Source organism: Spermophilus citellus, assembly GCF_964194105.1.
Source record: "Spermophilus citellus genome assembly, chromosome: 3".
Taxonomy (NCBI): Eukaryota; Metazoa; Chordata; class Mammalia; order Rodentia; family Sciuridae; genus Spermophilus; species Spermophilus citellus.
The window spans coordinates 128,758,078-128,785,743 of NC_138184.1; the positions used below are offsets into that span (position 1 = coordinate 128,758,078).

Consider the following 27,666-nt stretch of genomic DNA (forward strand, 5'->3'; position numbering starts at 1 on the left):
CTTCTATCCATGAACATGGAATATCTCGTCATTTATTTGGTTCTTTTATTTCTTTCATCAGAGTTTTATAGTTTTCCTTATAGATCTTGTACATATTTTGTTGGATTTAAATGTAAATATTTTACCCTTGTGAAACTAATAAAATGGTATTGTGCTTTTAATTTCAAATTCCAATTGTTCTTGCTGGCATATGAGAAAACAGCTGACTTTTTAATATTAATCTATATGCTACAACCATATTGTAATCACTTAGTTCCAGAGGGATTTTTGTTGATTTTTCTTGAGATTTTTCTACATAGATACATCATTTGCAAACAAAGACAGTTTTATTTTTTCCTTTTCCATCAGTATACTTTTTGTTTCCTTTTCCTTGTCTTATTACATAGGGTAAGACATCCAGTAAGAAGTTGAGTCACGGTGTTAAAACAGGACATCCTTAGCTCTTGATCTTGGTGGGAAGTTTCTCACTTTTAAGTATGATGTAAAATGCAGGTCTTTGTAGACTTTTTTAAAAATCAATTTGAGGAAGTTCTATTCTTCCTAGTTTGCTGAGAGGGGTTTTAATGTTTTTGTTGTTGTTGTTGTTTTCTTGTGCTTTTTAAAAAAATTCCAAATGGTTGTTGATTTTGTTAAATGTACATCTCTTTGTACAATCAAGTGATATTTCTTCTTCAGGTTGTTAGTGTAAAGGGTTATATTAATTGATTTTCTAACCAGGCTTGCATACCTGAGATACATACCACTTGTTTATGGCTTGTAATTTTTTACATAAATTGTTGGATTCAATATGGAAATATTTTGTTGAGGATTTTTGCTTCTGTGTTCATAAGAGATATTGATCTGCAGATTTCTTCTTCTTCCTCCTTCTTTTTTGGTAATATTTGTCTGGTTTTGGAATTAGGATGAGTCTGGCCTTGTAGAAAAAATTAGGAAGTATTTCCTTTATGACTGTTTTGTGGAAGAGATTTTAGAGAATTGATAAAATTTCTTTCTTAAATGTTTGTTATTATTCACCAGTGAACCCTTCTGGGCCTGGTGCTTTGTGTTTTAAAAGGTTTTTAAATATTCATTAATTCATTGAGGCCTATTCAGAGCATCTATCTCCCCTTGTGTGAATTTTGATTGATTACATCTTTCAAGAAATTGGTCCATTTCATCTAAGGTTATAAAATTAATGGCCATAAAGTTTTTCATAGTATTCTTAATTATCCTCTTAATCTCTATGGGATGAGCAACGATGGCCCCACTTTTATTTCAGTTGTTAATAATTTGTGTCTTCTCTTTTTTCCTTGTTATCCTGCTAGCAGTTTTTAAAATTTTTATTGATTTTTTTCTTCAAAGAACCAGCTTTTGGCTCTGTAAATTTTCTGTATTGATTTCCTGTTTGCAATTTATTGATTTCTACTCTAGTTATTATTCTTTTCTTCTGCTTACATTGTATTTAATTCTCTTTCTAGTTTCTTAAGGTGGAGGTTTAGATTATGTATCCTAGATTTTTCTTCTTTTCTACTATATGCATTTGATACTTTAAATTTCCTCTACTACTTTCACTGCATTCAATAAATTTTGATAAATATTTTTTCATTATTTTGTTCAAATTGTTTTTAAAATCTTACCTTTAGACTTTTTCTTTGTCCATGTGGCATTTAAAGATTTGGCGTTTAATATCCTTGTATATGGAGTTTTTCCTGCTATCTTTCTATTAATTTCTAGTTTAATTCCATTGTAGTCTGAGAGCATACATTATATGATTTCTTTTCTTTCAAGTTTAAGGTGTGTTTATGGACCAGGAGATGGTATGTCTTGGTGAATGTTCCATGGGAACTTGAGAAGAGTGTGTGTTGGTTTTGCTATTGCCAGATGAGGTAATCTGTGCCTAGATGTCTTTTTTATCCTTCTGGTTGATAGTGCTGTCCCAATCAACTGTGTTCTTCCTGTTTTTTTACTTGTAGGGTCTATCCCTTTCTGATAGAGGATGTTGAATTTTCTAGCTACAATAGTGGTCTCTTCTAATTCTAATTTCTGTTCTGTCAGTTTTTACCTTATATATTTTGATGCTTTGTTGTTAGGTGTGTACATGCTTAGGATTGTTAGGTCTTTTGGGAAAATTGACTTCTTTATTATTATACAATGTCCCTCTTTATCCCTCACAATTTCCCTTATTCTGAAATCTTTTCTGAAATTTAATATAACTACTCCAGCTTTATTTCAGTGAGTGTTAGTATGATATATCTTTCTCTGTCCCCCTAGTTTTTTAAATTTATGTTAAACATACAGACATAAAATTTACAGTCTTAACCATTAAAAAGCCAATATTTAACATTTTCACCACTGAAAAACTAATATAGTTAACATTTAAGTGTTTAAGCTGCACCAAACTGTGCGTTGTTTTTTTACTTTCACAAAAGCTCTAAGAAGTACTATTTTCACCTCCATTTACAGATGAGAATTTTTCTCAGGATCATATAATTAGTAAATGGCAGAGTCCAGAAAAAAAAATGCCATATGTAGGCTGGGGTATACTTCAGTGGTAGAGCACTTGCCTAGTTCTAGCCTTTGTATCACTTGGGGGTGGAGGAAGAATTGTCAGAAGATATTGGCTATACAAGCTATTTTTTAAAAATTTGTATAAATAATTCACTTTGAGTAGTATCCATATCTTTACTTTTAATCTCTTTGTGTCTTTATGGTTAAAGTGGGTTTCTTATAGACAGCATATAGTTGGGTCTTATTTTTTTAATCCAGTCCAGTCTCTGTTTTTTAACTGATGTATTAAAACACATTGACATTTAAAGTTATTATTAATGTAGTTGGATTAATAGCATCATATTTTTACTGCAGTGGAATTAAACTAGAAATCAGTGAGGAAATAAATGAAATCAGTACAAATTATTTATATGGCTAATCAAAATTCTTAGTTATTATATATATCATATACTTTAAAAATTTACCATTCTAATCATTTTAAGTGTACAGTTCACAGGCACTAAATACATTCACATTGTTGTTCTACTGTCAAAACCTTTCAAGACAAAAAATTTTTGTATCTTCTTCAACAAAAACCCTGTACCCACTTCAGGCCCTGGTAACATTTCCTCTACCTTCTTTCCATGAATTTGTCTATTCTAGGTACCAAGAGGGATCATGAAGTATTTATCCTTTATGACTGGTTTATTTCATTTAGCTTAATGTCTTTAAAGTTCATCCATGTTGTAACATGTATCAGGATTTCCTTCCTTTTTGAGGCCGAATAATATCTCATTGTATGTTTATACCACACTATGTTGATTCACTCTCTCCTCAATGGACATATGGGTTACTTCTACCTTTTAGCAATTGTGGATACGCTGCTGTGAATATAGATAGATCTGTTAGTCCCTGCTTTCAGTTCTTTTGGCTCCACCTATGAGTGGAATTGCTGGATCATATGGTAATTCTATGTTTGACTTTTTGAGGAACTGCCAGACTGTTTTCACAGTGGCTGCACCATTTTACATTCTCACCAGCCATGCACAAGGGTTCCAAGTTCTCTACGTCCTCACCAACACTTGTTTTCAGTTTCTTTTTCTTTTTTTTTTCAGTTAAAGTTTTTTTTTTTTTTTTTTTTTTTTTTTTTTTTTTAGTAGTCATCCTAATGAATGTAAAGTGGTATCTCACTATGATTTTGATTTAATTTCCCTCATGGCTAGTAATGTTGAACATATTTTCATGTGCTTATTGGCCATTTGCATATCTTCTTTGGAGAAAAGTCTATTCAAATTCTTTGCTTATTTTTAGAATTGGCTTTTTAAGGTTTTGTTGTTGACTTTTAAGTGTTCTCCTATATTTATCCCTTATCAGATACATGAATTGCAAATATTGTCTCCTATCCTGTGGATTGCCTTTTTACTCTCTTGATTGTGTTCTTTGGCTGGGCACAGTGGTGCATGCCCTCAATCCCAGTGTCTTGAGAGGCTGAGGCAGGAGGCCGGCAAGTTTGAGGCCGGCCTCAGCAACTTAGCAAGACTCTTTCTTAAAGTAAAACATCAAAAGGATTAGGGATGTGGGTCAGTGGTAAAGTGCCCCTGTGTTCAATTCCCCATACCTATAAATGAATAAATAAAGTAAATTAAAAATAAATTACAAAGAAAACTTTAAAAAGATAGTGTCCTTTGATGCACAAAATTTGTATTTTTTGGTGGAGTCCAGTTTATCTATTTTTGTTGTTGTTGTTGCTTGCATTTTTTGGTGTCATATCTAGAAATCATTGCCAAAGCTAATGTCATGAAGATTTCCACCTATATTTTATTCTAGATGTTTTATAATTTTATGTCTTAAATTTAAGTCTTTGATCTATTTTGAGTTAATTTTTAATTATGGTGTAAGAGGCCCAATTTCATTCTTTTATATGTCAATCTTAACACCAGTTGTTGATAACACTCTATGGTTTTGGCCCTCTTGTTGAAAATCAGTGGGCCATGTATGGGAAGATTTATTTCTTGGCTTTGTAGTTTACCTTTGTTTTTTGTTTTTCAGTGCTGGGGATCAAACTCAGCATGGTAGGCAAGTGCTCTACTGTTATACCCCCAGTTTAAGGTTCTATTTTATTCTATTGGTCTGTTTCTTTGTTCTTATGCTAGTACCATGCTGTTTTGATTACTGTAGTTTTGTAGTAGGTTTTGAAATCCAGAAATGTGAACCTTTCAACTTTGTTTTTCTTTTATTTAAGATTATTTTGGCTTTTAGGTTTCCCTTAGGATTCCATATGAATTTGGAGTAGATTTTTCTATTGGTGGGGGGAAGCTGTTGGGATTTTGACAGGAATGACATTTAATTTGTAGATTATTTTGAGTAGTACTCATGTCTTTTTACTCCTAATCTGATTTCTTATAGATAGCATGTAGTAATTTTTTTATATTTATTTTTTAGTTTTAGGTGGACACAATATCTTTGTTTTTTATTTTTATGTGGTGTTGAGGATTGAACCCAGCGCCCCGCGCATGCCAGGCAAGCGCGCTACCGCTTGAGCCATATCCCCAGCCTGTAGTATTTTTTGATCCAATTCCATCTGTCTTACTTGTGTATATAAATTTATTGACATTCAAAATGATTATTGATATAGCTGGATTAATAGCTACCATATTTGTCATGATTTTCTATTTGATTCCCCCCTTTTAAGTTTCCCATCATTTTTCTGCCTCCTGTGGCTTAATTGAGCATTTTATGTGATTCTATTTCCTCTCCACCATTCCCCCTCTCTTAACATATCAATAATAATTCTTTTCCTTCTCTTCAACCTTTTTGAGGTTGCCTCAGAGTTTGTAATATACATTTGCAACTGATACATTTACAACTAATCCAAGTCCACTCTAAATACTATGCTATGGAACAGGTACTGAAGTAGTACAGTAATCTTCTAGCAGAGCATTGCTAACTCCTTCTTCCCATCCTTTGCATGCCCTCACTTATCCAGAGGTTATGATCATGAAAAACATTGCTGCTATTATTATTATGAATATGCTGTTATCTGTTAAATCATTAATAATAAGGGAAAGGATTTTATACCACCTTTGCTTATTGCTTCTCTCCCTTTCCATTTATGTAGATCCAGGTTTCTGACATGTCACTTTTAAAAAAAAATATTTTGTTTTAGTTGTAGTTGGACACAATACCTTTATTTTATTTCCTTGAGGATCGAACCCAGTGCCCCGCACATGCATTCTACCACTGAGCCGTAACCCCAGCCCTACTGACATGTCATTTTTAAACTTTCTGAAGAATTTCTTTTAACATTTCTTTCAAGGCAAGTTTACTGTTGACCCAGTCACTCAATTTTTGTTTGAGAACATCTTTATTTCTTATTTACTTTTGGAGGATAATTCTCTGGATACTAGATTCTAGGCTGATAGTTCTTTTATTTTTTTCCTCAACACAAGACAAAAAGATTACATATATTTTATTTTGCTCTCATTTGCTTGGTTTCTGAGAAGGCTGATATAATTCTTACTGTTTCCCATGTATATGTAATCAAAAAAAAATTCTGGCTTCTTTCAAGATCTCTTTGTCTTTTACTCTGCAGTTTGAATATAATAGGACTAGGTATAGATTTCTAGGTATTTGTTCTGCTTTGTATGCTCAGAGCTTCTTAAATTCATGGGTTGATATGTGTCTTTAATTTTGGAAACTTTTCAGTCATTAATTCAGATATTTCTTCCCCTGCGCAATCCTCCTGCCTCAGCCTTCTGAGTAGTAGAGCACTTGGCATATAAATTGTAGTTGTTTCAAATTCCCAGTCTGATAGTTCCACCATCTCTGAGTGTGTTTCTGGTGCTTGCGCTTATCTCTGGACTATGTTCTTTTCCTTCATGTATGCCCTCTAGATTTTTATTGAAAGCTGGATGTGATGTGTGTTAGGTAGAAGCAATTAGATGAATAGGACTTTAGAGAAGTGGTAGAAGAGGAAACATTCTAGAGTTCAGTGGTCAGGTCTTAATATTTTAGTGAGCCTGTGCCCCTAGGCCATGACCTTCACACCTGCTTCTTAGTCTCTCGCTTCCACCTCTTCAGTGATACAGGATGTCCAGAAGGGGTTGAAGGTGGATGTTTCCTTGACTCTCATTAACCAGTTTCCCCTGAAGGCAGGCTTTGTTCAGAAGAACAGAATGCTCTGGGATACTTAATAATATTTTTTTTCTTTTCTATTGCCTGAAGTCCTGGAGGGTTTCCTCCAATCTTTATTGTGAAAACCTGGTAGGGCTTTTGTAGGCAAAATTCACGAAAGCACAAGTGCACCCCACGAAGGCTGGGCACCCAGGTTTTTTTTTTTTTTTTAGAGAGAAGGGAGAGAGAGAGAGAGAGAGAGAGAGAGAGAGAGAGAGAGAGAGAGAGAGAGAGAGAGAGAGAATTTTTAAATATTTATTTTTCAGTTTTCGGTGGACACAACATCTTTATTTATTTTTATGTGGTGAACCCAGTGCCCCGCGCATGCCAGGCAAGTGCGCTACGGCTTGAGCCACATCCCCAGCCCGGCACCCAGGATTTTAACCCTCAGGCTTGTCCACACTGAGCTTCCAGCAGTTCATCAGTCACAGTACAGGTTTCCTACCCCAGCACTGGTTCCTGGGGAGGTCTCTGCTTTGGTAAGTTGTGATTCTCCGTATCTGTCTCTCCGATTTAGGGGGTGGCAGTTTACCTGTTTTCTCAATTCTTTAATGGATCCAAGAAGGGTTGTGAATTTTCAGTGTGTTCATCTTTTTGTCTATGAGGGCAGAAGTGACAACTTCCAGGCATTTAAAAAAAAATCTATTCGTGACTTATTTTTCAGCATGCTTTGAGGTAGGCCCCTGTTATTTTATCTCATCAAGCCCGTGAGATATATATCATTAAATCCATTTTGAAATAGTCACCAAATTGCAACTCCAAAATTCACTTTGGGTCCTCCTAACTCAAAGCTGCCCTTCTCTCTACTCTCAGTTTCTCTGGGTCCAAGAATCATGGGCCTTGATCTTCTTTCCTTGATGTCCCACATCCCTGGTGGGACAGAAAGTACATCCTGGGTAGATCCACTGGGGCAGATCTATCATCCATGTCTGCAGAACCCCATCTGCTAACTGTCACCTCCACCTGGGTCTGACCCTGCTCCTCCCGGGGACCTGTCTGACCCTGTGTTGGGAGAGGTGGGTACACAACTATGGTGTCCTAGGAAGGTTCTATAGGATCCTGGAGAGGCCAGTACCTCCCAAATATTTGCTATAAGAGGATATGCTGTACGGTGCTAGGCTGAGCCATGGCTGAGGTGCCAAGGAGGTGAGGGTGTCATCCTTGGGTACACTTTTAGGAGTGTGAAAACAGATATGTGTTTCTTACTGCTCCTGCACAGGGGGCCATGGGACCTGTGGAATGAGCTAGGACCAGGGAAGTAATCGCAAAGCTTACAGCAGAGAAGTTGCCAACAGATGGGTTTGAGTTGTGAAGTGCCAGTTGCCAAAGTCAAGGGTAAATTCCCAGATCACCTTGCCCCACCACCCCCCCGGGAGGAGAGAGGAGCAGAGGTCTAAGAGGTGGGACTTACACAAGTTGTGAGAGGCTGGAAGACAAGTCTATTGATTTGTGGATCTTTCTAGACCAGGGATAGAGTTTGCATAGCCCACAGTGCCCTTCCAGTACCCAGGACAGACATTGCTAATCAATCATTGTATATTCATACAGCTGTACTCTAGGGTTCCATCTGTTCCTTAGCAGATGTTGCCAAGTGCTTTCTGCAGCCAGTCCTGGGCTTGTCATTGGGATAGAGGAGGGAGCAGTCAGTGACCAGTGGTCCATTTCATAGCCCTCTTGCTGTCCATGCGTGCCTCTCCCAGCAGTCTTTCACAGTGGGAGCAGCCCAGGATGCCTGTGTCCTGGTCCCTACCCTTTGCCCTATCCCTCCTATCCCCTCTGTGAGAAACAGACAGAAGCCTCCTATATGGGCCCATGGGGTTAAGGGCTTTGGTGGGGAGGACCCAGGAAGAGAGGCACAGACTGGGGGTCATATTCCTCAGAGAAGGACCTGAGCATATGGGGTGCTGGGTGAAAAGATCAGACCCAGTCTAGCCCTGCTGCCATCCATCTTCTTGTTCTATCGGCTTTGTTGCCTTAAGCTCTCTAGGATGTCCAGACAGTCCTGTTGTGTCAGGGAGAGGTGGTGATCCAGGTGTTGTGAGGATTGGGACCTGTGAAGTTGAAATCTAGCACAGTGTTATGGAAACAGGTCAACATCATACTCTTCCCACATCCTGTACAGAACTGTCAGTGTAGGAGAGAAAACCCTGCAGACACCATTACGTGGCTGAGTAAAAATGATGGCACCTTCACTCACGGTGAAAAGGTTCCTGTGTGTGGCCATTTACAAATGCGCCTCATCAGGCAAACAGGGGACAACCTCTGCTTCATTTAAAGCATTGTTGGAAGTGTAAAGAAAATAGAAGTCTCCAAATACACTTTCTTGCTTCATCCAGATGACATCCAGCCACTCAGGGTAGGGAGGTGAGGATGCAGAACAGGACGTGGGGCCTGGAGGGTCTGGGGTTTTGCAGCACTGAAGTGTGAGGCTTCTGTACCTGTGGGGGAAGGACTCCATGCACTGAAGGAGGGGGGGTCCTCAGAGAAAGGAACCCCCAGTGATAGGAAGCCAGAGGTGGTGGGGCCCCACAGGCTCATCCCTGCCCTATTGAGAAGGCAGAAAGAAGAAGGAACCCCACTGAGGTTGTCTTGGTCTGCGATGTGTACACAGTGACCCCAAGAAGAGCAGCTGTAGTTCCAAGATAGGTCTGTTGAGTTTGGGTGTGTCCTCAAGTGGACAGATGGGTAGCATTTCCCTAACATGCTTGTCCTCAGAAGCATTTGCTGTGGGCTTCTGTGGGTCACAGGAGGCTTCAGAAAGGGGTTGGTGTTCAGTCTTAAGAATGTTCCGTCCTCTGGAGCCTTTTGTGAATAAAGATTTCTGTGGTCAAATAGGTTAGGGAACGTTTGCTTCTCTCACTCCCTCTTTTGAGACTCAGTACCGATGACCACACTAAAGGCCCTGAGAAGTCCTGATGTGAAAAAGGAAGGAAGGAAACTGCTGGTTCCCTTTTTCTTTGTTCACGAAACCCCTTTTGTACCTAACATCTGTCAACATCCAATGGTGCAAATATTTGGGGAATATAATGCAGGGAATTGTTCCCTACTGCACTCAGTGGCAGATTCTGCAAGGCAGAATTGGGGGTCAGCATGTGTTATGGCTGAGTTGTGTCCCCTCTAAACTTCTATGTTGAAACCCTAACCCTTAGTACCTCAGAAGGTGATATTATTTGGAAATTTGGTAATTGCAGATGTGTATTAATCAGGTTAGGGTGAGGTTATACTGGCCATAAGTTTAGTTATAAAAAGGGAAAAAATTTACACAGAGACACACAGTGGACACCATGTGATCATGAAGGCAGAGGTGCACCTGCCTGCCAGGAAATAGAGGAGCCCTGGCCCAGAGAAGGAGAGAGCTTTGAGGAACCTTTGCAGGGCTCTATGAGCCGCCAGGATTTCCAGGGAAGACCTCTCAAAGGCCAAGGTTGGAACCCTGGGCAGTGGAGAGACTGGCTTTCCATGGCTGGTGTTGTAAATTGTTATAAAACCACCCGGCAAGTGTACCTTGGAAATGAATCCTGTAGAAACAACTGAACCACTCATGGCAGGCCGTTTATGAGACAGCAAATTGGAAGCATGGCAAACGCCTGGCAGTCTCAGAAGTATCGACTGGAAGGAATGTTCTCCACGACCAAGATGAGGAAGGGATTTCGGTCAAAACATGGGAATCGTGTGTGATGTTGAATATAAAAAGCAAAAACAAAATTGGAATCAATGATAAAGCAGTGGTTGGATGCTGGCCGAGACCACAGGGAGTTTGAGTGCTCACACAGAATTCAGTGCTGTCCAGCCACTCATCTCCAGCAGGGCTACCTCAAGACCATTTTTCAGAACCCAGGATATGTGGGCACTCGGCAGCCTGTGAGTGCAGCTTGCTCTTTGCCATCCTGGGGGTGGGTGATGGGCAGTGTCTGTCACCCTGTGGCATGTCACTCCTGTCCTGGGGGCCTCCAGCTCCTGCCTGGTGTAACACACATTTACATGAAATGCTTTTGTCATCTGGTCAACACCAGGTCAGGGGGACTGTGGAGGTTAAACACTGGAGGGCATCCGGAGGGCCTCCTCAGGGTGGAGCAGTGCACAGGTCTGATCATCTGTTAAAGATTTGCTAAAGGTGTGGAGAAATAATGAGGGGGAAAGCAGAAAAATAGAGTGAGCTGCTCCTAAATGTGTAAAAAGACACCTCCCCACGGTGTAAGAGCTGCACACCTGCACAAATAACATCAGTGCAGCTGCACCAACAGCGTTTCAGATTAGGGATTTGACAGCGACTTCAACATATTCTGAAATGATCCTGTGTACTCCATTGTAGATGCTGTAAGCAGAGAAATACATAAAAGAAAACAACACCACAGTAATCTCAACACTCTGCTTCATATAGAAGTGATTATTTCCACCAAGCTGATTAGATCAGTACTAAAATATAAAAGGGCTGGGCACAATGGGGCATGCCCGTCATCCTAGCTATGTGGGAGGCTGAGACAGCGGGATCCTGTTGGCCCAGGAGATCAAAGCCAACACAGTGAGACCCCATCTCAAATAAAATAAGTGAATAAAATAAATATAAAAGGCCACTCCTCCTTTGCCTCCCAGAGCTCATTATAATTGAAAGTAGGGACATTTTTTGTAAGCCAGAACACAATTAAATAGCAACTTGATTAATTTTTTTTTTTTATGTGCAGGCCCTCTGTGTGGTCATGGACCTGCACCTGCTGGACTGGCCCTGGCTCCAGTCCCTATCGACACAGCCCATTTGGGGCTGACCAGGCTGGGAGATTGGACCTGGATGACCTGAGGCTACTTTCAGAACAGCTATTTAGTAATTTACAGCAGGAAATAAAACTGTTGTCCGCTCAGCCTATTAAAAAAAAAATCTGCCAGTCTGCCAGATAGGATCTGCCAGGGTTTGGGGAGAGCTGTGCTTCTTCCTGGAGGAACAGCCCTGACTCTCCTGAGTCCTTACACAGAAAATCCAAATGGGAAATGTCCATTTACAAAATAGGTCAACAGGGTTGGATATTTGCTTTTATGCAAGGTTCTTGGGCATCTTTTTGCTACAAAATAAGAATCCCTGGAATCTGCAGTAGCCTTTCTGTAGACAGACAGGGTCTCCGACTCATCCCTGGGCTGTTGCTGTGGTTGGCCTCTGGGAGCATGTGAAATACCCGCACTGCGTTGTCAAGCAACCAAAGGCGTTTGTGGGACAAGGTCGAAGTCCGGTTGTCAGGTTTAGTTACGCAAATAGTTAGCAGCCCTGGCAGGAAGCTGGTGACAACCCTGGACAGGCCAGCAGAGGCCCAGCATGGATGCATGAAAGCCCAGAATACACAGGGAGAAAACCGGGGGTGGCAGGGTGGGGTGTGGACGTGGGGCTGGGGGAAGCCAAGAGGGGAGCAGGGGAGAGAAGCTGCTGTGACTCTGAAATTTCCACCAGGAAGATAGGATCCAAGTATTGAGGCAGCTGAGAGTACCCTTTGATTCAGCTTTCCTGAGCACTGCTGTGCAGGGGCTCTGAAGCCTGATGTGGGGATCGCAGAGCCTGGTCCCCGTCCATACCACCCTGGGAACAGAGTTGTGTTGTCAGTTCTTTCTGGGTGCCAGAAAGTGCCTTCTCCATGGATCGCCTTGTTTAATAAGGAACATTATTATCTCCCTCACTGACAAAAATCCCCAGCCCGTGAGCAGGGTCTGCATGGCCGTGGGGGACAGAAGGTATCATTATGGTGTCTTAACTAGCACTCCAAGAGCCAACAGTCAGGATAACCCTAGCTTCACTAGAAAGTCGGGCATGGGAGGGTCCATGAGAAGCTGTTTTGCAGACCCTGCTATGATCACAGGTGAGATTCAGAACGTTCCTGTCTCTGCTATTTCAGCCCAGCAGTGGCCATGCTGCTCAAGGGCATTTCCCTCCAGTTCACCTTGGAAAGATGTGGGTGTGACCAGGCAGTGGAGCAAGGGGGCCAGGAGCCTGGATGGCAGGACAAGGTTGCAGTGTGGCTAGCAAGGTCTGATGGAGGGCGGAGAGGACCACAAAGCCACATGTCAGGGAGCTCTGAGGGGGCCAGTGGGAGCCACAGAGAGCAGCAGGTGGCAGGTTCCTGGTAGTTTCTGGTTTGGGGGCAGCTCAGAGTCAGGGCTAACCAGAGGCCATATTCTACCTCTGAGGAGCAGTAGGGCTGGGAATAGTAGCTGGGATGAGCTGTCTGTCATAAGGTGGGAGGAGCCAGTGAGACTCCAGGAGAAGATAGGCACAGATGGGGTCCTGTGAATGTGTCCAAACCCTGACCCTTCCTCACCATGCACTCATGTAGTCTGTGCGGTATAGCCAGCTGGAAAGACCTGGTGCTCTCCTGACAGGGCCCCTTTTCTTGGGTAAAGAGATTTTTACCTCCAGCAATGAAGCAGGTAGCTAGTGCCCACAGCCCCCAGGCAGCTCACGGAAACGGGCCGTGCAGTTCCAGGGCTCCATTCCTGCGCAGAATTAATTCTTCTCTCTCAGGGCCCGTTTCCCTGGTACTGTTGATCCCACTGCAAATGGGAAAGTGTTTTGAGCCTTCAGCAAGGGAAAGACTCAAAGAGTATTTTCTTGTTTTAATTAGCTTTATTTGATTTTAAAAGCCCCATAACGCACTTGGTACCTGGGGGCCTCATGATCCGAATGAGTTATTCAGATCACTTCCTAGTAAGTTCAGTGGCAGGTGTCCCAGGCCAGGCATCTCACAAGTGACCTTGATGTTCAGATGAAGTTCACAGCCAGTCTCTAGCAGGAGTGTTGACAGGGAGACCCTCCCGCCTACCTGCTTCTGGACCTTCTTCCTGCCTTGGCACCATTTCTGTCTCCTCTGCCACAAGCCACTGCCTGTCCTGCTCACCTGTAGTTCTGGATGAGCAGAGGGGGCTTCAGGCCTATTTATGTGTGGGGGTTCCCCTAGACCCTTACTTCTGTTTACTCTGGGTCTGACCCTTTGCCCATGTGGCCTCTGTCCCAGAGATGCTTGTCTACCCACAGGGGAGGCCTTGGTGGTGGTGGGAGGGGGAGGTCTCTTGTTGGACAGCTGTAGGTGTTCCCTTCCTGTTGCACTACTCTAGTGGGGCCCACCTCCTGCTGGGGGTTCTAGAAGTCTCCCTCCTGTTGGCCACTCTAGGGGTCCCCTTTTCCATGCCCTCTCTCCACAGTCTAGCCCAATCTCTCCCTGTCCCTGGCTTTTTAGCAGCCACTGCACCACTGGGCTGGACAAAGCTGAGGCCCAGCAGCTCCACTCTGTACTCCAGCCTGCGTGTACTGCTTTCCGTTAGTTCTGATTCCTGTATCAACAGGCGACACCATGCCTAAAACCAGGATCAGGGTAGACAGGACAGAGGCCCTGCCATAGAAAGCCACAGTGGGGAGGGGGTAGAAATGGACAGATAAATAATTATAATAATGTGGAGAAACTGACCTGAGACCCATGTGAAAGGTAATAATCACAGAAGACCAAGCTGTCAGAATTGGGTCATGAAGGATGTAGAGGAGTTGGACTGCGGTGGCAGGGACAGGCTTACAGTACAGACCCAGAGTCTTCGTGTTCCCTTTCCATGATTACAAGAAAGGATGGCGATGGCATTGGCCTCCCTGTTCTGGAGGTATCTAAGATGCCAATGCTCCCAGCTGTAGCCTGCGTGGCACATGCTGAATGTATTTGTGGCCACTTCCAGGGGGACTTCTTGTGATAGGGTAGTACCTGGCAGGTGATAGAGCCACTGAGAAAGGAAGGAGGATCTGCACCTACTGGCCAAGTGCCTGTGGTGGGCTGGAGGAATGGAGGGGAAGGGAGATGGATGCTAGAGGAGAAGGAGATGGCCATTATGAGGAGAAGCCCTTTGCAGGGGTGGAAGAGGTGGGGCTGAGGAACTGGGCATAGGGAAGAGCAGCCATCCTGGGGGCTGAGCCTTCCTGTTCTCACCACCTGTATCTGTATCTGGGGCTGAGTCACTGGAATGGGGACCTGTCCTTTCTTTGGGTATTCTCCACCTCACCCTGTGGACTTGTGGCCAAGAAAGAAGGGCTTCTTCATCTCTGGCCCTTCCTGTTGAGCATCTGCTGAACAGCAGGTGTTTTGCCTGCTGCTTTCCCTCTCACATGGCTGTGCAGCTGGTACCCCCAGCCTAGATGCCTCCTGGTCCCCAGCGTACCTTTCTCCCTCCCTGTGGCAACTGCAACTATCCCTTCTCACCTTTCCCAGTCCGTGACTATCCTAGACCCTGGCTGACAGTGCAGGGGCAGCTCCAGAGCCTTCTACAGAGCTGAAAAGCGGGTGACTGACCTGGGGAGGGCCACCTGAGCAGTACCCTGAACCATCCATCTGCTGTAGGATCTTGGTCATTTCATGCGTGACCACTCTTCTGCTGCAGAAGAGTTGTGACTTGCAGGGATTTCTGCTTATGTCTTTACTGAAGTCGGCACAGCAACTGGGGGCAGGCTCTGCTGAAGGGAAGATGAGTGTGGACCTCCTCCCTGCTCCAGGGACAGGCTTCCCCATTTGGACCCGGTGTCCAGCATCACCTATCTGTTTCTCAGAGATGAATGTCCAGCTATGCAAACTTCCCACTGAGGGTCAGCCCACATGTGAGGTTGCATCCCTGGCACAGGGAAGCCTGGACTTCCTGCTTCCTTCAGGACCTGGCCCAGAGCTTTTAGGGGGTGTCCACAGAGCCAATACTGCAGGCACCATGCCCTCTTAGGCACTGAGTGGGGAACAGATCAGGTGGCAGCTCAGGGCCCCTAACAGAAGCTCTCAACTCTTGATGAGCAAGAAGGGAATGTGAGGGTGAGCATTGGGTGAGGTTGGAGTGGGCAACAGCCACACAGCAGCCCCAAGAGGCCTTTCTGCTCTCTTATACAGACGAGGAAACTGAGACTGAGAGCTACGTCACCCTGTGCAACCAGAAGTGATGGATAAGAATTGAAACCAGACTAGGCATGAAGCTCACAGCCTCTCCCTTCTCCACTCTCTCTCAGGACAGTGTCATGAGTCAAAACAATAATCCTTTCTTTACATTTTTTTATAAGAAGGAATATTTTGAGAATGTAACTGTTACACATAAGTGAAAAAATCAAATAGAACCAAGAGGCTGCAGAGCGAGCAGCCTTCCCCACCTCCCAGCCCCTCCCGAGGTAGCCCTTGTCCCCTTTTGCAGATTGACTTTAAAAGGCGAAGATGCCACTAGGCTGCCTGGGTAGTCACTGATGGGAAGGACCTGAGTCATTTTGAATGTATTCAAGGAGGCATAGTGTGTTCATTTACATTGTTACAAAGATTGTAGCAGAAAAAGAAAAAAAAAAGTGCTGCTTAAGAGACTTCTTTCTGGTCATGGAACCTCAATTTAGACACTGGGATTACTCAGGATGCCCAGTCCAAAGACGGAGTGAGGTTGTGCTTTGAGTGGGGAGGCTGGGCACTTTGGGGGTATAGAGACAGAGGTCAGGTGTCATAGTAGTGGGTTCAGTCTGGCTCTGGGCTTCCTCCCTTTCTGGGCTTCAGGTCTCTAGAAGTAGAAATTCTTCTGTGTCAGTTTTGTGGGAAATGTCAAAGGCCTCTCTTGATGGCCACCATCATTTTAACCCACATTCCCAAGCTCTGATTCTTCAGTGTGACACCTCCAAGCTGTTGGTGTGTCAATGTCCCTGTGGCGCCCCACTCTGGACCTCCACAGCCTCTGCTCTGACACAAGGACAGTGGAATATTCCAGGGGACTCTCTCCTCTCACTTTGCAGTTTAATGATTTGCTGCTTCTCCCTCTCTCTCCAACCTTATGTGAGTCTCTGGGTCTGCACCAAATATATCTGCCCTTGGTAGCTGGCCTCTGGCCCTTTCTTTGAAAAAGAACTAACTAGGCCTTGTGCACTTGGTATAGAACACCTGAGGGTGGGAGATGGAAGGCCCGGGGGACTATCAGTTCATCTGACCCATAAGGATATTGAGTGGGGAGTTGAGTGGGGGCCTGGACAGCCTCCTCCCAGTGTTGTGGTGGCCCCCCTTCCCTGCAGCCTTGTCAGGGTGTTTGTCTCACAGGAGCTGTCCAGAGGCTAGGCCCTGTCCTGCAGTACCCAGTGGTGTGGGAAGGGTCCAGGCTTCCTCCCATCACTGGCCGTCTGCCCAAGGCCTGGCTACTGGCTGGATACTGAGTGTTTATGGGCGATTAATTGGCTCTCTCTTTCTCCCTGTCTGTTTCTGTCTGTCTCTTGCCCGGTATTCTCCTCCCCAGGGGGGCTTTCTCTGTGGTCCGACGCTGTGTCAAGCTCTGCACCGGCCATGAGTATGCAGCCAAGATCATCAACACCAAGAAGCTGTCAGCCAGAGGTAGGGCCCAGGGGTGTCAGTGTGGCCATGGTTGGGCTGGGCAGGGGCTTGGGAGGGCTGTGGACAGGGCAGTGGATCCCTCCTAGGCTTGGCCAGTGTTTAGCTTGGCCTGGCCAGCAGTTTCACACATGGATGGAGCAGACTTCAGAGTTCGTGGAGTAGAGGTTGTGTGTGTGTGTGTGTGGGGGGGGTAAAGGAGTGCAGGAGTATTAAGGCCTTGAAGGCATCTCTGTCTGAAGGATGTGTGGGTCCTCATCCCCAGGTTCAGGATGCACCTTCACTCGTTGGTTGGGTGTCCCTGGAGTCACCACATGGCCTCCCCTTCCCAAGTCTATTTGATTTCCGTTCTCAGAGCTGGAAGGATAGATGCTCATGGTGCTAGGCACTGTAGTGCTTTTTCCCAAGGACTGTGGCCAAGGAGAAGCCCATGACTCCAGGTGAAAGATAGGGCAGCAGTCAACGTCCACCCTCTGGCTCTGTGGCCAACTTGGCATACGACAGGCAGTTTCTTAACTGAGTCTTCTGAGCAGGAGAACAGTGCATCCACTTACCCTGGGGAGAGCTCTGAAGACTGCAGGCACGGGAAGAAAGGTCTTGCCTGGTGCCAGCCGGGGCAGCTCTGGTGCATCATGGGCCTCTCAAGACCTGCTGATGATGGAGCAGACAGATCTTTGTCCTCATGGGGGTGTTTTCAGGCAAGCTGACAGAAAACAAAACCAGAAGTCAGTCTACAGCAAGTTCCATGGTGATGGGGCACAGATCTGAATGGGGAGTGCGTGGACCCCAGGTAGGGCTCTGAATAGAGTCCCCAACATGGCAGGGCAGCAGGAATGCAGGTGTGATGGGTGGCTATCTCAGTGAGATGTCAGCACCATGTCACCCCTCCCCTCCTGGAACACTGTCAGCAGCCTTGTTGAACATCTGGACACAAATTTTGGCTACCTGGGACCAGGGGGAGCTGCTTTTGGGGTGTGGGACTGGGTGAACCCTCTCTTGGGATTCTGCATGGGCTAGATGTGGACCACTGGCCATTGGTGAGCTCTGCTGGCCCCTCTTGGGCCTGGCTTGTGGTGGGGTGGGTGGGTGGGGCTGTGTTCCAGGGCCTAGGGCTGTGAGCTTCATTTTTCTCTGTCAAAACACAGAGCTGGGGCTGGGGATATGGCTCAAGTAGTAGCGCGCTCGCCTGGCATGCGGGAGGCACTGGGTTCGATCCTCAGCACCACATAAAAATAAAATAAAGATATTGTATCCACCTAAAGCTAAAAAATAAATATTAAACGAAACAAAACACAGATCTGGTCGGGAACCTGTGATGCTCAGGGTGATCCCACAACCAGTGTGGTGCCAGTTCCTGGGCTGTGGGTTTTCAGGCAACCTCCCTGAGGCGAGGACACTCCCTTCTTGTCAAGGGCACCATGGAGAAGAGCTCTGTGATACATAGCAGGCTTAGATGTGTGTGTACAAGTATATGTGTGCCTATATGCATGTGTACACCTGTCTCTATGCTTCTGTGTGTGCATTAGTGTGGCTATGTGGAGCGGTGTGTGCATGTGCGTGTGTGTACATAACTGTACGCATTTGTCAGCCTGTTGGAAACTGGGTGTTTTCTCCAGTGGAGCTTCCAGAATAGTTGGTCTTGCACTTAAGCTGTGAGCAGCCCAGGCACAGTGGGGACTCTGAAGGGTCCTCCTAGTTCCTATGCAGGAAGATACTTCAGACACCCCAGGGGACTGCTGCAGGATGGATGGTAGTGCCCCAGGGGGCAGTAGGTGAGGTGAGGGAAGTGCTTTCTGAAGGTCAGCTTTTATGTGCTCTGGACATTGTCTAAGTGTGTTGTAGGTGGCAACAATGCTGGCTGGGGTGCTAGGTAGGCAGATGTTACCAAGAGCACGTGGCTGGGAATCACTGGCTGTCAAGAGGCCTGGCCAGGGTCCTGGAGCCTCTGAGTACACAGACCTTGGGTTGGGCTGTTGTGTGTAGGATACAAGATGGGGAGCATCTCTCTGCTGTCCACTGCCCCTCTGTCTCAGGCTGGTGTGAATCAGTGTGGATTGACCCACAGCTTCGTGGGGATGCTGCTAGACTGAGCCCCAGGCACAGGGCTGACAAGCAAGAGTAGCAGGGAGCAGATCATGCATCAAGTGGTTGCCAAGTCATGAATGTGGGTAGTGGGGTGCTCTCTTCTGTGAGATGTAGATGGCAGGGTTGGCCTGCCCTGTGAGGGCTGGGCAGGATGTGGACCTGCACTAATATCCTAAGAAAAAGTTTGGATGAGCTGCTGGCCACTCTTAGATCTCTGTCCATCTAGGAGGGGTCCAGCAGTGGGATCCCTGAGCAGGTCTCAGCCAGAGCATACAGCTTGGAGTGGTGATGTGGGGTTTCCCTGTCCAGAGTGTCTTGGCTTTATCTTAGGCCCACATCTTGAGCTTCTGGGCAGCCCTGAGTCCTGGGACCCTGCTCCCCATTTTAGGCCAGGTGTGGAAGCCCTGGCTCCTATAGCCACCAAATGATCATGCAGAGGGATGAGCCCTCGTGTCCCTTTTACCGAGCTGTGTCTTGGGGGCCTTGTTTCCTTCATCAGCACGCATTGTAACCCCAAGCCCCTGAGTATGTGACTGTGACTCTGCCTCCATTTCAGAGTTAAGGACGCTTCAAGTGTCCAGCTACCCAGTGCAGCCACTCTGTCCCACTCCCGGAATAAAGACACCAGGCCGAGCTCATGTCTTCCAGCCTCACAGTAATGTCAAAATTAACACTTACAGAGTGTTGCTGTATGCACAGTGCCAGAATTCAGGAAGCTTCCACATTCTCTGATGTTTGGTGGTCAGCATGATGGGGACACAGGTATAAAGTATGCTTGGGGTTTCTTTTGGAAGGAAGAACATGAAACTCAGGCACTTGGAGTTTCTTGGGTGCTTCACCTCCTCCCTTCTCCTGAGTGTTGTGGTCTTCATCCCTCCCTTTCTCAACTGTTTGCCACATTGTCATTTCATCTACCTGCGTCTGAGTCTGACATGGGTCACACTGCTGGCATGACCTGCCTTGTGCTCAGGGTGTGTCAGTGTGGTGGATTTGTTCCCACTGTCATGCGATGTTCTGTTGAGCAAGGGCTGCTATTTTTCCAGCTCTCTGTTGGCTCCTGACCACATTAGCAGGCCCACCGAAGTCCCACACACAGGCGATGCTCAATAAAACCTGTGACTGAATTGTTTGTCAAAAATGTTGGTAGCCAGCAGGACACGTTGGCACACACCTGTAATCCCAGTGGCTTGGGAGGCTGAGGCAGGAGGATTGCGAGTTCAAAGCCAGCCTCAGCAAAGGTGAGGCATTGAACAACTCAGTGAGACCCTGTCTCTAAATAAAATACAAAATAAGGCTGGGGATGTGGCTCAGTGGTCAAGTTCCCCTGAGTTCAGTCCTCGGTACTCCACACCCAAAAATATTGATAGCCAGTCAATTTAATATTTTAAAAGCCCTTTTTATTAGCCTGGAAACTAGAATCCATAAATGGCTGGGATTTCTTCCTGACTTTTCATCCATCTGTGAGGGACAGCAGCTACCCTCATTCTCTCTGGGTCCTCATAGGGGTCTCCAGAAGCCCTGTCCACTCAGATAAGTGGCCCCAAATGCACATCCCAAGGAGACACATGTGTGAGCCTGTCCCTGTGTGGTCCTGGCAGAGCCCCAGCACCGTGCTGCTGGCCTCTTCTGTGAGTCACCTTATTCCTGCCAGCTTCTCAGCCTAAGGACCATGTGATGCATCAGATACCAGCCTCCTGATCCTTCTACACTTTCACTATCACCTGCAGGCTTGCTCAAGGCCGCAGTGTGCCCAGACAGACCCTTACTTATATAACAGCTTTTTACCAAGGACATGGTGATGCCAAATACACCCTGAAATAGGCAGCTATAGCCCATTGTGCTGGGGGGGGTGAGGGGGGTTCCCAGGAGATTGGACAGTCATCTAGAAGTTACATTGGATGGGACTTGAAGGAGTAGGAGTTTCTTAGGCTCAAGCAGGAAACCATCTGGGTATAATTCCATGGCATTAGGCATTTCCTTTAAATTGAACCCACACCCCCTATATATACCCTTAAAGTGTACCACAAGTTGGAAGGATTGAGAAAAGTAGAAATCTGAAACCCCAGACATGCATGTTTTGCTCTTTCTTACTCCCCTGACCTCACCTTGCAAGTGGCCAGCTTGCCTGTACTGCTTCCTGACCAACAATGCCCAAGACCCCTGCGAACCACGTAGGCTACTGGGCTGAGCTGCCTGTGTGCATTATGGGAATGCCAGGCCATCCTCCTGCCCATCGCTTCTCTCAAGCCCTGTGCCTGGCCACATTTTCATTTGATACAAGCTGGGCTGGATGAGGGGGCAGGGCTGGAATTCTGTGTAGCCACAGGCCATCCTTCCCTACTGTCTTCCTTCCCTACTGTCTTCTTCCTGCACAGTCACTCTCTCAGGGCCAGGGAAGTTCCCTCTCAACAGGGCAGGCTGACCCTCACTGTTTTATCCCCTCCAGATCCTCCCACCTTTGTCCAGCCCTGACATTTTCTTGAGCATTTTTTTTTTGTCCTATTTAAGTTTTTATCATGGAAAATTTCTGACATTCCCAAATACAGAGAAAATAACAGAATGATTTTCAGCTTTAGCGTTTAGCAGCTCTTAGCCAGTTTTGTTTGTACCCCAGAACCCAGACCATTTGGCATCTCATCCATGTTTCAGCATGTGTTCCTAGCAGAAAAAGGATTCTAAAAACATAGCCACAGTTGCATTATCCCTCCTAAAACCAGCAGTAATTCCTTATCAGATGTGTATCAAATTATGCATCCCTGTTTCTGTTTCTAATAGTTCTCTGGTTTTGCCAGAATTGCAGGCCGAACCTTACAGCTAGTTGTAGGCTCCTGGTACTAAGGCCTTCCTCCAAGAACATCCCTGAGTGGGTGCCTTATCACAGCTGTTGGTCCCAGTGCAGCCATATAGACAATGCTACCAGGGAGCCCAACAAACCCTGCTGAATCTGGTTTCCAGGGATACCCAATCCTTTTGGGTTGAAACCTGGGGATCCAGGAGATAACCCAGAGCCAGGCTTGCCTTGACTGCTGTGGGCTCTGCCTCACTTTTCCCTTCTGTTCCTCCAGACTGCCTCACAGGGATTGGTGGTGACAGTGCTGAAGGGTTCACTAACTCCTCAGGGGAGGACATTGCGGAGCTTCCTTCCTGGTCTCCTTCAGCAGACAGAATCCTGCCACCACTGCCGATTTGGTCTGAGGCTTTCTGTCCAGTGCCTTCTGTGGCCACCTACCCTTATAGGGACTCAAGGCTCCTCTGGTGTTCCCCAGACGCTTTGAGCTTCCCTGAGGGGGTGATGGGAGGGGGCAAGAGAAAGGGTCCTGGGGCTGAGTCTCAGCTTCATAGTGAGATGTCTCACCTCCAGGTAAATGTCTGGTGCCAACTCTAGCTGCCCCACTGTATGACCTTGGCAGGTTGTTTAGCCACCCTACCCTCAGTTTCCCCAACCAAAAAATGAGAATACTGTCTGCTCAGAGGGATGCACCAGTTGCCTGAGTGTGGTCATGCTCTACAGGGGTCCTCTTTTCACCTTGCCATCCCCCTTCATGGACAGGCAGCAAGATACCCTGCTTCTGAGGACCTCACAAGGTGTCCTCATGGTTGGGGTGGAGAAGGGAATCCTACCTCTATAGCCTGTACCGTTCCAGTACCATTTGCAGACTCCAGGGCCCTTCCTCCATGATCTGTCCTGGATCCCCTTGCTAAGGAGCTTCCCAGGCCCTGGGATAGTGGCCCAGGACATTTCTGCAAGTACACATGCAGCTGGTTCATCTGGTGGCTTTCCCAGCTTCCAATTCAGCCTAGTTGGAAGTTGCTATGCTTCTGATGTCCACCTGGCCCTAGGCTCTCTGCCTGGCTGACTCTGCTTCAATTGGTGTTGAGGCTTTTATGAAATGGCTTTGCCCAGTTATTCTAGGAGAGGGGAGGGGGGACCCAGAGAACAGGGCTAGAGAGGAAGTTCTAGAAGCCTGCCCATCACCTTTATTTCAGCCCTTAAATGAATCTAGTGCAAATGTGGGGGCCTCGATCTTCCTCGGCATTACTAAGACTGTGGGGAATGCTGTGTTCCCACACCTGCTGTGTTTAGGGCCATCCAGGACCCAGAAGACACAGCCATAATCCTTTGAGGCCCTGCAGTAAGGAAGAAGAAGCTGGCCCAAACACAGAAAAGCCACAACCACCCAGTAATTGGCACCATTCAGAATCACACCCACAATGCCAAAGGTGGTAACAGTTGGATTTTTAAAAATTTAATACTTAATTAAATAGAGGATTGTGAGACATTCAAAATCTATGAATGTACTGAATAATTAGAGATTATTAAACAATTGTTAACAAAAGCAGCTAGAGGAAAATTAATTTACTAGGGGTAAAGAGATCATTAGGCACATGAGTCTTAGAAACATTTTTTGTTGTTGTCTCCCCCCCCCCCCACCACCATTGTCACACTAAATGACTGCTCTTTTGGGGGTGGTTTTGTTGTGGCTTTGTGGATGCCTGTTTGGAAGTGAGAGGCATGCTTACTGGCACACTGCTCAGGAAGCAGGTGCAGAGGTGACCCCTGGTTAGTGGAAGCACACAGTGTGATCATGGGATGGGAACCCTGCCCTGGATGGGCCCCTTGGCTTCAGTCAGGATTTATATGTGCCCTCATCATGCAGCCACACTGCTGCTTAGAGATCCCACACCCATAATGTCAGTGTACAGCTTCCTACAGAAGCTGAACAACACTCAGGGTCCTACAACTTGGAGTTAGCAAAGCCTGAGTGTGAAGGTCTCCAGGTTTCTCCCAGCTGAGGCAGACAGAGGTTTTGTCCAAAGTGTGTGTGGTTGGGTGGGAGGGGGTGGGGGTGTGGGGGTGTTCACAGGTGGGGTGCACAGGGATGGCAGACCTTCCCGGTGAGGGGCTCACATCATTGGTGAGCCTGACATCACAAGTGGGCTGATCTCAGGTGGATTTGCCTCACAGGTCAGGAGATTGAGGCTCACAGAATGCCTCTTCTCACCCATGGTCCCATGTCCAGCTGCCTTTCAAGCCCTTGGCCTCCCCAAATCTTACATGACCCCTACTGCCTTAGGGGACACACCCTGCTCCGTGGTGATGGGGAAGAACTGTCCTAATGTCTCTCGGGCTCCAGGGCTGAGCCCACACCCCAGGGTGGGAAAGGCTTGGAGTGGAGATCTGCATCCCCACCAGAAACCTGCCTGGGACTGTAACCTCGGGGCTTTTGCTGCAGCCGGCAATGCGACTTCCTCTGGCCCCACGGCGACCCGCAGCCAAAAATGACCCCTACCCAGGGGGATAAGAGTGCGGTCTCAGAATCGGCGGAACTGGGTTAATAGAGACGCGGCGCCGCAGTGCAGGGCAGCTGAGCATGCGCGGGAGGCGGTGCCCTCCCCTCTCAGGGACCCTCCCCTGCACTCCTCCCCTCCTCAGTCTTTTAGGCCCAAGACCCGCCTTTCATCGCCTCTCCTCTCCCTGGCTCAAATCTCCTCCCTTTCCCACTGCCCGCCACCCACCCGCCGCGCTTCAGCCTTAGGGGATTGAGGGAAGCTAACCGTTTTCCAGGGATTTGGAGGGTTTGTAGGGATGGGTGACCCTCCCCCTGGAGACCGCCCCCTTCTCACCCCAAGGGTTAATCTTTTAACTGCGCGGTCGTGTTGCCAAAACTTGGATTTATGCGGTGTGGCAGGTACAGGATACCCTGTGGGCAGGTGTAGAGGGAGTTGGAAGGGGAGGTGGGGGGCCTAGTGGGGGTGCCCATGAACATAGTGGGGTGAACCACCAGGAACAATTAAGGAAACCAAGCTGGGGTTGCCCGATTTAGCAGTTAAATTTAAGTTTCAGATACACAATGAAAAAAAATCAGTAAAAGTATGTTTCATATTGCATGGGACATACTTATTCTAAAGTTTTAATTAAAAATTTTGTCTGAAATTCAAATTTACCTGGGCATCTGTGTTTTATCTGGCACTGGGAACAAGGCTGGGAAGAGGACCGGTTTTCCTAGTCCTCTCAAATTTATTTGGCTAAGTCCACGGCTTATGAAATCAAGGCCCCAGAGGAGGATCAAAGTGGGGAGCAGATCATGGCAGGGTGTCCTGGTTCTTGGTGGCCTCATCTGTGAAGTGAAGAGAAGGTGGGGAGCCTCAGGCCACCTGTCCACTGGTTCTGGAATGAGGCTGCTGATGTGAACAGAGTCCTACAGGCCTGGGAGCGGCTGGCCTGTATCCAGTATCAGGTTTCTGTGCCCCTTGATCCCTGTGATGCACCATGAACTGTCTGCAAGAGCAGTGCCCACCCCATTGGGTTGAGTGGGGAGCTAAAGGGAGGAATCCTCAGCCTGGGGGTGGGCGGAGCAGGGTGAGGAGCTGACTGGCCCTAGTTATCAGAGGGTCCATCCATGAACTTGAGGGCCCTCCTAGTATCATTTTGTCATCTGTTCTTGGGATCCCATATGTGCATCTCACCTTCTTGCTGGACTGGGAGCTGGTGGTTGAGCCGCTTTAACTCTAGAGCTCACAAGAAGCCCCTGAAGGCAGCTTAAGCAAAGAACCTGCTGGGGACTGAATTCTGGACCTTCCAGCATCAGTCTTCTCTTCTATAAAATTGGTGGGAGATTGACCTCAATGCCTTTATGGCTGGTTTAAAGCTGACATTCCCCAAATCTGGAGTGATCCTGCTCACATCCCATGCCCACACCAGGAGACGAGCACAGGATTACAGGGGCTGAATGGATGAGGCTGTGGGCCCAAGTTTGAGGCCTGGTTCTACGGTGTGGTAGCAGGTTACCTCTCCTTTGCTTTGACTTTAGATCCGCCCAGTGAGGGTGGGGGCTGCCCAAGGCTGTGCTGTGCACCTAGTAGGTCCTTACCTACCTATTATGTAGGTAAGGGAATTGAAAGGTGAGGAGAGGGGTTTTGTGACGATTCAGTTCAAGGACTGAGCTGATGTGGTGAGTGGAAGGGTGGGGGAACATGCATGTCCCCAGACCACCTGGGTAAGAGCAGCACAGTACTAGGTCTGAGGCCTGGGGAAGGACTTGGGTGAGCAGTCCTAGTTTGGTTAGTGAATAATCTGGAGAGCTGAAAACCCAGACTGAGCCCACATGGGAAGTAGCCACAGAGAAATTGGAAGGCACAGAGGTGCCCCTCACCCTGCAGGTAGCCCCTGTCCTGGATAACAAGCACACTTGAGTCATGATGCTTCCATGTTTGTGTGTGGACAAGGGGAGCCCTTGTCCCAGCTCTACAGTGGAGTGGCCAGTGCCACCAGCTAGTGTTCTCTATCATATGCTGAAGACACTAAAGTCTCAGGCCTCTCCCGTGAAGACAGAAGCAACCTTGAGAGAGGGAAGCTGAGACAATGGCAGATGCAGGGGGCCAGGGCCATCTCCCTGCCCCCATGGAAGTCGGGAGTTATAGGTGCTGGCTGCTTGTTGGCCTCAGCTGGCAGGAGCTCCAGCTGCCTATGCCCCTGGAACTCCCTGGTTACATGACCAGCAAGGGCTCAGATCTTTCTGGATGGTATAGAGAGGGTTGTTTAGGGGGAAGTTAGAGACCAGTTCAGCCAGTAAAGGATGAGGGGATTGTGAAGAAGCTCTGGCAAGGGCAGGTGGTTAGTGTGCTGGACTGTGGCCATGTGGCCTTAGTTTCTGGGTCTCTTCTGTTGTTTTTTTTTTCCCCTTTATCCCTTTCACAGTGCAGAAGTGCTCCCTGGCCTCACAAATGCAGGCTTCTGGTTAGGTTGGGTCTCCAGGCATCCAGTCTGGTATGCGTGGGAATATCTGGGCAGTTGTCCTAGTCACTGGAAAGGACAAGAAGAATGTGGATAGTGTTGGGGGCAGAGGCAGAGGTTGGGCACAAGACCTTTGCAGTGAGGAGCTCTGGGCAGGACTGCTTCCTTGGAGAGAACCCCTGTGGCCACGTGTTGAGAGCAAGGTTGTGACTGGGTGAGTCTTGAATGCTGGGGGCTGTCACCCTTGGAAATTTCTGATCTGTGCTTCACGGTCATGGGTCATGGTGCAGAGTCCTTAGTGCAGAATCACAGCTCCCCTGACATCCCTGAAGGAGACTGAGGTGGCCCATGATTGTGAGCAGGTGGGCTGGGCTGGGGCCTGGGTTTGAGGAGACTCCACCCCAAGTGTAGACTTCTGGCACGAGACTGGTAGAGGAGAGGGCTGCCAGCTAGCTCTTGTCCCCATACCCTGCTGCAAAGAGGTGAAGATGGAAGTCCTGTCCCAGGGTTATGGGGTTGGTCCACATGACAGCTGACACTGGACAGATGAAATGGACAATAGGACATAGTCACATGCACTTAGAGGGGGAGACAAGGATGTTTCACTCTCAGGGTCCCTCCGGGTTGTCAGAGCTACTCTTGAGAGTGGAGTGAACCAGCAGGGCTGGAGGAGGCCGACTTTGTGGTAACCAGAGGGAGAAGTGGCCCTGGATATCCGCAGGAAGATGTGATTGACTAGTTTGAATAATTCCATGGGTTGTGGGGAACTGTAGCCACTGCTTATAGATCAGCAGAAACTATTGCCTGGTCCTGTGAGGAGGAGAGTTGCCTGCTAATCCCCAGTAAGAGAGTCAGGAGGGGCCATCTGTT

General features: G+C 47.1%; 1 protein-coding gene across 6 annotated transcripts in view; it reads left to right on the plus strand.

The window, feature by feature from the left end:
- CAMK2B (calcium/calmodulin dependent protein kinase II beta) overlaps positions 1-27,666 on the plus strand; it is a 103,857-nt gene that overhangs the window by 28,871 nt on the left and 47,320 nt on the right. For all 6 annotated transcript variants that reach the window (XM_081287009.1, XM_081287010.1, XM_081287007.1 and 3 more), the window contains exon 2: positions 16,885-16,979. In XM_081287009.1, the coding sequence (XP_081143135.1) occupies positions 16,885-16,979 (95 nt within the window). The remainder of the gene's footprint in view (positions 1-16,884; positions 16,980-27,666) is intronic.